The sequence below is a fragment of the Gallinula chloropus genome (assembly GCF_964237585.1).
Source record: "Gallinula chloropus genome assembly, contig: HAP1_SCAFFOLD_787, whole genome shotgun sequence".
Taxonomy (NCBI): Eukaryota; Metazoa; Chordata; class Aves; order Gruiformes; family Rallidae; genus Gallinula; species Gallinula chloropus.
In genome coordinates, this window is record NW_028168806.1 from 1 (window position 1) to 11,590 (window position 11,590).

General features: G+C 63.7%; 1 protein-coding gene across 1 annotated transcript; it reads right to left on the reverse strand.

Moving 5' to 3' along the window:
* Nucleotides 1–792: 792 nt before the first annotated feature.
* RUSF1 (RUS family member 1) lies at nucleotides 793–11,331 on the reverse strand (the record flags this gene model as incomplete). The annotated part of the gene is made up of 8 exons (XM_084280618.1): nucleotides 793–850; nucleotides 3,148–3,401; nucleotides 5,111–5,181; nucleotides 6,278–6,379; nucleotides 7,836–7,941; nucleotides 8,796–8,828; nucleotides 9,755–9,800; nucleotides 11,217–11,331. Coding segments are annotated over 8 exons (785 nt in total), but the record flags the coding sequence as incomplete, so codon positions are not given.
* Between the last annotated feature and the right edge of the window lie 259 nt (nucleotides 11,332–11,590).

The window sequence follows — 11,590 nt, forward strand, 5'->3', positions numbered from 1 at the left end:
CCCTGGGACCCCCCCCCAGCACCCATGGGACCCCCCCCAAAACTCATGAGACCCCCCCCAGCACCCATGGGACCCCCCCCCCCAAAAGCCATGGGACCCCCTCCAGCACCCATGGGACCCCCATGACCCCCACGGGAACCCCCCAATACCCATGGGAGCCCCCAGCACCCATGGGACCCCCCCCAAAAGCCAGGGGACTCACCCCCAAAACACTCAGGGGACCCCCAAAAGCCATGGGACCCCCCAGCACCCATGGGACCCCCCCAAAACACATGAGACACCCCCCCAGCACCCATGGGACCCCCCCCAAAAGCCATGGGACCCCCCCCCCAATACCCATGGGACTCCCATGACACCCATGGGACCCTCCCCAATACCCATGGGAGCCCCCCCAGCACCCACGGGACCCCCATGACACCCATGGGACCCCCCCCAAAAGCCATGGGACCCCCATGACCCCCAGGGGACCCCCCCCAGCACCCATGGGACCCCCCCCAGTACCCACGGGACCCCCCCAGCACCCATGGGACCCCCAGGACCCCCCCGGGACCCCCCCCCCAGCACCCATGGGACCCCCCTCCAGTACCCATGGGACCCCCCCAGCACCCATGGGACCCCCAGGACCCCCCCCCCCAGCACCCATGGGACCCCCCCCAGCACCCAAGGGACCCCCATGACACCCACGGGACCCCCCCCCCAGCACCCATGGGACCCCCATGACACCCCCGGGACCCCTCCCCAGCACCCATGGGACCCCCAGGACCCCCCCCCAGCACCCATGGGACCCCCCACCTGTGTGCCAGGCGGTGCAGGGGGGCACCCAGGTGCAGGCGGAGCCGGGACCCCAGACCTGGGGGTGACATCAGCAGCGTGACGTCAGCGGGGGGGGGGGCAGGAGGGGACACCACGGGGGGACAGCACAGGGTGACAGGGGGTGACACTGGGTGACAACACAGGGTGACAGGGGGTGACAGGGGGTGACAGGGGGTGACACAGGGTGACATGAGGTGACACCACAGGGTGACACAGGGTGACACGGGGTGACAGTGGGTGACACTGGGTGACACTGGGTGACAGGGGATGACATGGGGTGACATGAGGTGACACCACAGGGTGACACAGGGTGACAGGGGGTGACATGAGGTGACACAACAGGGTGACAGGGGGTGGTGACACGGGGTGACACAGGTTGACATGAGGTGACACAGGGTGACACTGGGTGACAGGGGAGTGACACAGGGTGACACAGGGTGACACAGGGTGACATGGGGTGACACCACAGGGATGACACAGAGTGACACTGGGTGACACCACATGGTGACACTGGGTGACAGAGGGTGACAAGGGGTGACATGAGGTGACACCACAGGGTGAATCAGGGTGACACTGGGTGACACCACAGGGTGACACAGGGTGACAGGGGGTGACAGTGGGTGACACAGGGTGACACGGGGTGACACCACAGGGTGACAGGGGGTGACACCACAGGGTGACACTGGGTGACAGGGGGTGACACAGGATAACAGGGCGTGACAGGGGGTGACACAGGGTGACACGGGGTGACATGAGGTGACACCACAGGGTGACACAGGGTGACAGTGAAACACCACAGGGTGACAGTGGGTGACAGGGGGTGACACCACAGGGTGACACAGGGTGACATGAGGTGACAGGGGGTGACATGAGGTGACACAGGGTGACACGGGGTGACACCACAGGGTGACAGGGGGTGACACAGGGTGACATGAGGTAACACTGGGTGACACCACAGGGTGACAGGGGGTGACACGGGGTGACAGGGGGTGACATGAGGTGACACCACAGGGTGACACAGGGTGACACCACAGGGTGACAGGGGGTGATGCAGGTGTGACACAGGCAGACATGAGGTGACACCACAGGGTGACACAGGGTGACACTGGGTGACACAGGGTGACACTGGGTGATAGGAGGTGACACCACAGGGTGACACAGAGTGACACTGGGTGACGGGGGGTGACAGAGGCTGACACGAGGTGACACCACAGGGTGACACAGAGTGACACAGGGTGACATGAGGTGACACTGGGTGACACCACAGGGTGACAGGGGGGTGACATGGGGTGATGCTGGGTGACACCACAGGGTGACACTGGGTGACAGGGGGTGACAGGGGATGACAGTGGGTGACACAGGGTGACCCAGGGTGACACCACAGGGTGACACTGGGTGACACGGGGTGACACAGGGTGACACAAGGTGACACCACAGGATGACACTGGGTGACAGGAGGTGACAGGGGGTGACACAGGGTGACATGAGGTAACACTGGGTGACACCACAGGGTGACAGGGAGTGACACAGGGTGACAGGGGGTGACATGAGGTGACACCACAGGGTGACACTGGGTGACACCACAGGGTGACACTGGGGTGATGCAGGTGTGACACAGGCAGACATGAGGTGACACCACAGGGTGACACAGGGTGACACTGGGTGACACTACAGGGTGACACTGGGTGATAGGAGGTGACACCACAGGGTGACACAGAGTGACACTGGGTGACGGGGGGGTGACAGAGGGTGACACGAGGTGACACCACAGGGTGACACAGAGTGACACAGGGTGACATGAGGTGACACTGGGTGACACCACAGGGTGACAGGGGGTGACACTGGGTGACATGAGGTGACAGGGGGTGACACTGGGTGACACCACAGGGTGACACGGGGTGACAGGGGGTGACACCACTGGGTGACACTGGGTGACAGGGGGTGACACAGGGTGACAGTGGGTGACAGGGGGTGACACCACAGGGTGACACGAGGTGACACCACAGGCTAACAGTGGGTGACACAGGGTGACACAGGGTGACAGTGGATGACACAGGGTGACACAGGGTGACACGGGGTGACATGAGGTGACACCACAGGGTGACACAGGGTGACACAGGGTGACAGAGGGTGACACAGGGTGACAGTGGGTGACACTGGGTGACAAGGGGTGACACGGGGTGACACAGGGTGACACAGGGTGACACCACAGGGTGACAGGGGGTGACAGGGGGTGACACTGGGTGACACAAGGTGACAGTGGGTGACACTGGGTGACAGAGGGTGACAGGGGGTGACACAGGGTGACACCGGGTGACACCATCCCCCCCTCACCGGGCAGCAGCGGCTCGCGGGGGTTGACGTCATCAGGTCCGGGGACGCTGAGGGTGACCCCTCCCCCTCCCCCTCCCCCTCCGGGGTGGGGGTCAGGGTGGGGGGGGGTCTGGGGGCGCCCCCCCCGCAGCGCCCGGCGCAGCGTCAGCCGCAGCCGCGGCCGGTTCAGCCCCAACAGCCGCAGGGACCCCACGGCCCCCACGTTGGCCCAGAGGTGGGTGCAGAGCAGCCCCCCCAAAACCCCCCGGCACAGCCTGGGGGGCACAGGGGGGTCAGCACCCCAAAAACCCCACCCAGCACCCCAAAAACCCCCTGGGACCCCAAAAACCCCCCTGGGACCCCAAAAACCCACTGGGACCCCAAAAACCCCCCACCCAGCACCCTCAGCACCCCCAAAACCCCCCGGCACAGCCTGGGGGGGACAGGGGGGTCAGCACCCCAAAAACCCCCACCCAGCACCCCAAAACCCCCTGGGACCCCAAAACCCCCACCCAGCACCCTCAGCACCCCAAAACCCCCCCTGGGACCCCAAAACCCCCTGGGACCCCATACCCCCCCACCCAGCACCCCCAAAACCCCCCGGCACAGCCTGGGGGGGCACAGGGGGGTCAGCACCCCAAAAACCCCCACCCAGCACCCCCAAAACCCCCCGGCACAGCCTGGGGGGGACAGGGGGGTCAGCACCCCAAAAACCCCACCCAGCACCCCAAAAACCCCCCTGGGACCCCCAAAACCCCCCTGGGACCCCAACCCCCCCCACCCAGCAACACCAGCACCCCAAAACCCCCCCCTGGGACCCCAAAAACCCCCACCCAGCACCCCCAAAACCCCCCGGCACAGCCTGGGGGGGCACAGGGGGGTCAGCACCCCAAAAACCCCCACCCAGCACCCCCAAAACCCCCCGGCACAGCCTGGGGGGGACAGGGGGGGTCAGCACCCCAAAAACCCCCCTGGGACCCCAAAAACCCCCACCCAGCACCCCCAAAACCCCCAAAACCCCCTGGGACCCCCAAAAACCCCCACCCAGCACCCCAAAACCCCCCTGGGACCCCCACCCAGCACCCCAAAAAACACCCTGGGACCCCCCAAAACCCCCCTGGGACCCCCACCCAGCACCCCAAAACCCCCCTGGGACCCCCAAAACCCCCCTGGGACCCCCACCCAACACCCCAAAAAACACCCTGGGACCCCAAAACCCCCCTGGGACCCCCAAAACCCCCACCCAGCACCCCCAAAACCCCCCGGCACAGCCTGGGGGGGCACGGGGGGGGGTCAGCACCCCAAAAACCCCCCACCCAGCACCCCAAAAACCCCAAAACCCCCCTGGGACCCCCACCCAGCACCCCAAAAACCGCCCTGGCACCCCAAAAACCCCCTGAGACCCCTACCCAGCACCCCAAAAACCCCCCTGGGACCCCAAAAACCCCCACCCAGCACCCCCAAAACCCCCCTAGGACCCCAAAACCCCCACCCAGCACCCTCAGCACCCCCAAAACCCCCCGGAACAGCCTGGGGGGCACAGGGGGAGGTCAGCACCCCAAAAACCCCCTGAGACCCCCACCCAGCACCCAAAACCCCCCCGGGACCCCCCAAACCCCCACCACCCCAAACCAGGGGACCCCAAAACCCCCCTGGGACCCCAAAACCCCCCAGGATCCCCCACCCAGCACCCCAAAACCCCCCTGGGACACCCCCCCCCCCCCCCCCCAGGGGACCCAAAACCCCCCCCCAGGGACCCCAAAACCCTCCTGGGGGACCCCAAAACCCCCCAGGGACCCCCCAAACCCCCCCAGGGGGGACCCCAACCCCCCGCCAGGAACCCCAATACCCCCCTGGGACCCCCCAACACCCCCCCAGGGACCCCAATCCCACCCAGGGGACCCCCAAACCCCCCAGGGATCCCCCAACCCCCCCCAGGGGACCCCAACCCCCCCCCAGGGGGGACCCCAAACCCCCCCCTCACCAGGGCCGCCCGTCCAGCAGCGGCAGCAGCAGCAGCGCCAGCAGCAGCCCCACCCCGTTCACCAGCGTCTCCTGCACCAGTATGGACCAGTATGGACCAGTAAGGACCAGTATGGACCAGTATGGGCTGGTATAGGCCAGTATGCAACCAGTATGGGCCAGTACAGGACCAGTATGGCACCGGTATGGCCCAGAATGGACCCATATGGAATGAGTATGGAACCAGTATGGACCAGTAAGGACCAGTATGGACCAGTATGGGCCAGTATGGGCCAGTATGGGCTGGTATAGGCCAGTATGGAACCAGTACGGGCCAGTACAGGACCAGTATGGCACTGGTATGGCCCAGAATGGATCCGTACGGAATGAGTATGGAACCAGTATGGACCAGTAAGGACCAGTATGGACCAGTATGGGCCAGTATGGGTTGGTATAGGCCAGTATGGAACCAGTATGGGCCAGTACAGGACCAGTATGGCACCGGTATGGCCCAGAATGGACCCGTGTGGAATCAGTATGGAACCAGTATGGACCAGTAAGGACCAGTATGGGCCGGTATGGGCCGGTATGGGCTGGTATAGGCCAGTATGGAACCAGTACAGGACCAGTATGGTACTGGTATGGCCCAGAATGGATCCATACGGAATGAGTATGGAACCAGTATGGACCAGTATGGGCCGGTATGGGCTGGTATAGACCAGTATGGAACCAGTACAGGACCAGTATGGCACTGGTATGGCCCAGAATGGACCCGTGTGGAATGAGTATGGAACCAGTATGGACCAGTATGGGCTGGTATAAGCCAGTATGGAGCCAGTACGGGCCAGTACAGGACCAGTATGGGCCAATATGGAACCAGTAGGGGCCAGTAAGAACCAGTATGGACCAGTATGGGCCAGTAAGGACCCCTCCCAGTCCCCCCCAATCCCTTCCAGTCCCTCCCAGTCCCCTCCAATCCCCTCCCAGTCCCTCCCAGTACCCCACAATCCCCTCCCAGTCCCTCCCAGTCCCCTCCAATCCCCTCCCAGTTCCCCCCAATCCCCTCCCAGTGCCTCCCAGTCCCCCCCAATCCCCTCCCAGTCCCTCCCAGTACCCCACAATCCCCTCCCAGTCCCTCCCAGTCCCCCCAAATCCCCTCCCAGTCCCTCCCAGTGCCTCCCAGTCCCACCTGGCTGCCGTCCTTGGCCGCCACGTCCGCCATGTTGTCGCGTCGCGCCTGATGCGCCGCCAGCGCCACCCGCGTGGCCCCGCCCGCCACGCCCACCACGCACTGGGGGAGGGACACCAGTGCCTCCCAGTACAGACCAGTACCACACCAGTACCCTCCCAGCGCCCCCCCAATACCCCCCTGGCCCGTTCCAGTATCCTCCCAGTGCCTCCCAGTACCTCCCAGTCCATCCCAGTACCCCACTCGTATCCTCCCAGTGCCCGTCAGTCTCCCCCAGTGCCTCCCAGTCCATCCCAGTGCCTCCCAGTCCAGATCAGTAACACCCCAGTATCCTCCCAGTGTCCCCCAGTACCCTCCCGGTGCCTACCAGTACAGACCAGTACCCCCCCCCATTACACCCCCAGTGCCCCCCTGGCCCATCCCAGCCCCTCCCAGTGCCCCCCAGTCCCCTCCCAGTCCCCCCCAGTCCCTCCCAGTCGCATTCAATCCCCTCCCAGTCCATCCAAATCCCCTCAAATCCCCTCCCAGTGCCTCCCAGTCCATCCCAGTCCCCCTCAATCCCCTCCCAACCCCCTCCAATCCCCTCCCAGTCCCCCCCAACCCCCTCCCAGTGCCTCCCAGTCCCCTCCAATCCCCTCCCAGTCCATCCCAGTCCCCTCCAAATCCCCTCCCAGTTCCCTCCAATCTCCTCCCAGTCCCTCCCAATCCCCTCCCAGTCCCTCCCAATCCCCTCCCAGTCCCTCCCAGTCCCTCCCAATCCCCCCCAGTCCATCCCAGTCCCCTCCAATCCCCTCCAATCCTCTCCCAGTCCCCTCCCAATCCCCTCCCAGTGCCTCCCAGTCCATCCCAGTCCTCTCCCAACCCCCTCCAATCCCCCCCAATCCCCTCCCAGTCCCTCCCAATCCCCTCCCAGTCCCCTCCAATCCCCTCCCAGTGCCTCCCAATCCCCTCCCAACCCCCTCCCAGTGCCTCCCAATCCCCTCCCAATCCCCTCCCAGTCCCTCCCAATCCCCTCCCAGTCCCTCCCAGTGCCTCCCAGTCCCTCCCAGTGCCTCCCAGTCCATCCCAGTGCCAACCAGTCCCCTCCCAGTCCCTCACAATCCCCTCCCAGTCCCTCCCAATCCCCTCCCAGTCCCTCCCAGTGCCTCCCAGTCCATCCCAGTCCCTCCCAATCCCCTCCCAGTCCCTCCCAGTCCATCCCAGTCCCCCCCAGTCCCTCCCAGTCTCTCCCAATCCCCTCCTAGTCCCTCCCAGTGCCCCCCAGTCCATCCCAGTGCCTCCCAGTCCCCTCCCAGTCCCTCCCAATCCCCTCCCAGTCCCTCCCAATCACCTCCCAATCCCCTCCCAGTCCCTCCCAATCCCCTCCCAGTCCCTCCCAGTCCCTCCCAGTCCCCTCCCAGTCCCTCCCAGTCCCCTCCCAGTCCCTCCCAGTGCCCCCCAGTCCCCTCCAATTCCCTCCCAATCCCTCCCAATCCCCTCCCAATCCCCTCCCAGTACCTCCCAGTGCCTCCCAGTCCATCCCAACCCCCTCCCAGTCCCTCCCAGTGCCTCCCAGTACCTTGGCGGCCCCTCCCAGCGCCAGCAGCACTGGTGCCGCCCGTGGCCAGCCGGGCGCCAGCAGCTCCAGCAGCAGCCCCAGGTCATTCAGCAGGTCAGCGGCCAGCCTGGGGGCGGGGCCTGGCGCTGGGGGCGGGGCTTAGGGGCTGGGGGCGGGGCCTGGCGCTGGGGGCGGGGCTTAGGACTCGGGGGCGGGGCTATGGGGCTGTGGGCGGAGCTATGGGGCTGTGGGCGGGGCTATGGGGCTGTGGGCGGGGCTATGGGGCTGTGGGCGGGGCTATGGGGCTGTGGGCGGGGCTATGGGGCTGTGGGCGGGGCTAAGGGGCTGTGGGCGGGGCTATGGGGCTGTGGGCGGGGCTTAGGACCCGGGGCGCGGGGCTATGGGGCTGTGGGCGGGGCTATGGGGCTGTGGGCGGGGCTAAGGGGCTGTGGGCGGGGCTATGGGGCTGTGGGCGGGGCTATGGGGCTGTGGGTGGGGCTAAGGGGCTGTGGGCGGGGCTTAGGGTCTGGGGGCGGGGCCTGGCGCTGGGGGCGGGGCTTAGGACCCAGGGCGGTGCTATGGGGCTGTGGGCGGGGCTATGGGGCTGGGGGCGGGGCTATGGGGCTGGGGGCGGGGCTATGGGGCGGTGGGCGGGGCTATGGGGCGGTGGGCGGGGCTATGGGGCTGGGGGCGGGGCTATGGGGCTGTGGGCGGGGCTATGGGGCTGTGGGCGGGGTTATGGGGCTGGGGGCGGGGCTGTGGGGCTGTGGGCGGGGCTATGGGGCTGTGGGCGGGGCTATGGGGCTGTGGGCGGGGCTATGGGGCTGGGGGAGGGGCTATGGGGCTGTGGGGGGGGCTATGGGGCTGTGGGCGGGGCTATGGGGCTGGGGGCGGGGCTATGGGGCTGGGGCGGGGCTATGGGGCTGTGGGCGGGGCTATGGGGCTGTGGGCGGGGCTATGGGGCTGGGGGCGTGGCCTCACCTCCACTGCTTGGCCTCACAGTCCAGGCGGCTCCTGGGGAGGCGACAGCCCCAGTGCTCCCAGTACGGCTCAGTGCTGCCTCCCAGTTTCCACCCAGTACACCCCAGTGCCTCCCAGTCCATCCCAGTCTCCTCCCAGTCCATCCCAGTGCCTCCCAGTCCATCCCAGTCCCCTCTCAATCCCCTCCCAGTCCATCCCAGTCTCCTCCCAGTCCATCACCATGTCTCTCCAAGCCACCCTAGCGCTTCCCAGTTCATCCCTGTCTCTTCCCAGTCCATCCCAGTGCCTCCCAGTCCATCCCAGTCTCCTACCAGTCCATCCCAGTATCCTCCCAATCCATCCCTGGCTCCTCCCAGTCCATCCCAGTGCCTCCCAGTCCATCCCAGTCTCCTCCCAGTCCATCCAAGTGCCTCTCCAATCCATCCCAGTCTCCTCCCAGTCCACCCCAGTCTCCTCCCAGTCCATCCCTGTCTCTTCCCAGTCCATTCCAGTCTCCTCCCAGTCCATCCCAGTATCCTCCCAGTCCATCCCAGTCTCCTCCCAGTCCACCCCAGTGCCTCCCAGTCCATCCCAGTCTCCTCCCAGTCCATCCCAGTGCCTCCCAGTCCACCCCATTGCCTCGCCAGTCCATCCCAGTCTCCTCCCAGTCCAACACCACGTCTCTCCAAGCCACCCCCAGTGCCTCCCAGTCCATCCCAGTCTCCTTCCAATCCACCCCAGTGCCTGTCCAATCCATCCCAGTCCCCTCCCAATCCACCCCAGTGCCTCCCAGTCTCCTCCCAGTCCATCACCTTGTCTCTCCAAGCCACCCCAGCGCTTCCCAGTTCATCCCTGTCTCTTCCCAGTCCATCCCAGTCTCCTCCAGTCCATCCCAGTGCCTCTCCAATCCATCCCAGTCTCCTCCCAGTCCACCCCAGTGCCTCCCAGTCTCCTCCCAGTCCCCCCTCCCCAGTGCTCACCCCTGGAAATAGGTGAAGGTGATGCGGGTCACGATGCCCAGTCCATCTGTGGGGTGAAACCAGTTGGGTTTGGGGGGAGAACTGGTGCATTTTGGGGTGAAACTGGGGATTGTGGGTAAAAACCAGCTGGTTTGGGTTGAAACCAGTTGGGTTTGGGGGTGTAATTGGTGGATCTGGGGTGAAACCAGTAAGGTTGGGGTGAAACCAGTAAGGTCTGGGGTGAAACCAGTTGGGTTTGGGATTAAACCAGTTGGGTGTGAGCTGAAACCAGTAAGTTTTTTGTGCTTAACTGGTGGGTCTGGGGTGAAACCAGTTGGGTTTGGGGGCAAAACTGGTGGATTTAGGGTAAAACCAGTTGGTTTGGGGTGAAACCAGTAAGGTCGGGGCATGAAACCAGTAAGATCTAAGATGAAACCAGTAAGGTTTGGGGTGTAACTGGTGATTTAGGGTGAAACCAGTGAGTTTTGGGGTGAAACCAGTAAGAGCTGAGATTAAACCAGTAAGGTTTGGGGTGAAACCAGTTGGGTTTGGGGTTGAAACTGGTGACTCTGGGTGAAACCAGTAGGTTTTGGGGTGAAACCAGTTGAGTTTTGGGGTGAAACTGGTGATTTAGTGTGAAACCGGTTGGTTTGGGGTAAAACCAGTAAGTTCTTGGGTGAAACCAGTAAGGTTTGAGATAAAACCAGTAAGATTTGAGATAAAACCAGTAAGGTTTGGAGTGAAACCAGTTGGTTTTGGGTGAAACCAGTAAGGTCTTGGATGAAACCAGTAAGGTCTGGGGTGAAACCAGTAAGGTCTGAGATGAAACCAGTTGGTTTGAGGTAAAACCAGTAAGGTTTGGGGTGAAACCAGTTGGGTTTTGGGGTGAAACTGGTGATCTAGGGCAAAACCAGTGAGTTTTGGGGTGAAACCAGTTGGTTTGGGGTAAAACCAGTAAGGTCCGGGGTGAAACCAGTAAGATCTGAGATGAAACCAGTAAGATCTGGGGTAAAACCAGTAAGGTTTGGGGTGAAACCAGTTGGGTTTTGGGGGCGAAACTGGTGATTTAGGGCGAAACCAGTTGGTTTGGGGTAAAACCAGTAAGGTCTGGGGTGAAACCAGTAAGATCTGAGACGAAACCAGTAAGACTTGGGGTGAAACCGGTAAGATCTGAGATGAAACCAGTAAGGTTTGGGGTGTAACTGGTGATTTAGGGTGAAACCAGTTGGTTTTGGGGTGAAACCAGTTGGTTTGGGGTAAAACCAGTAAGGTCCGGGGTGAAACCAGTAAGACCTGAGGTAAAACCAGTAAGATCTGGGGTGAAACCAGTAAGGTTTGGGGTGAAACCAGTTGGGTTTTGGGGGTGAAACTGGTGATTTAGGGCGAAACCAGTGAGGTTTGGGGGTGAAACCAGTTGGTTTGGGTCTGGAACTGGTGGTAACTGGTGTGAACTGGTGTGTTACTGGTGTTACTGGTGACTCACCCCGCAGCACCCAGTTGATGGTGGCCCCGGTGACGGTGGCGGCGCCGTCACCCACCCCCACGGCCTGGAGCACGGCCCGGGTGGCGAAGGCGCCCGCCAGGGTGCTGCACAGCGCCTGCGCACCAGTACAAACCAGTACAAACCAGTATAAACCAGTATAAACCAGTAAAGGGCTGGGAGCACCCGGCGCGGGCAAACTGGGACCCCCATGGGGGGGGATTCCCAGTTACCACCCAGTTACCCCCCCTGAGCACCCTTGTAACCCCCCCCTCAGCCCCTCCCAGTGCTCCCAGTTACCTCCCAGTGCTCCCAGTTACCTCCCAGTATAAACCAGTAAGGGGCTGGGGGCACCCAGTGCGGGCAAACTGGGACCC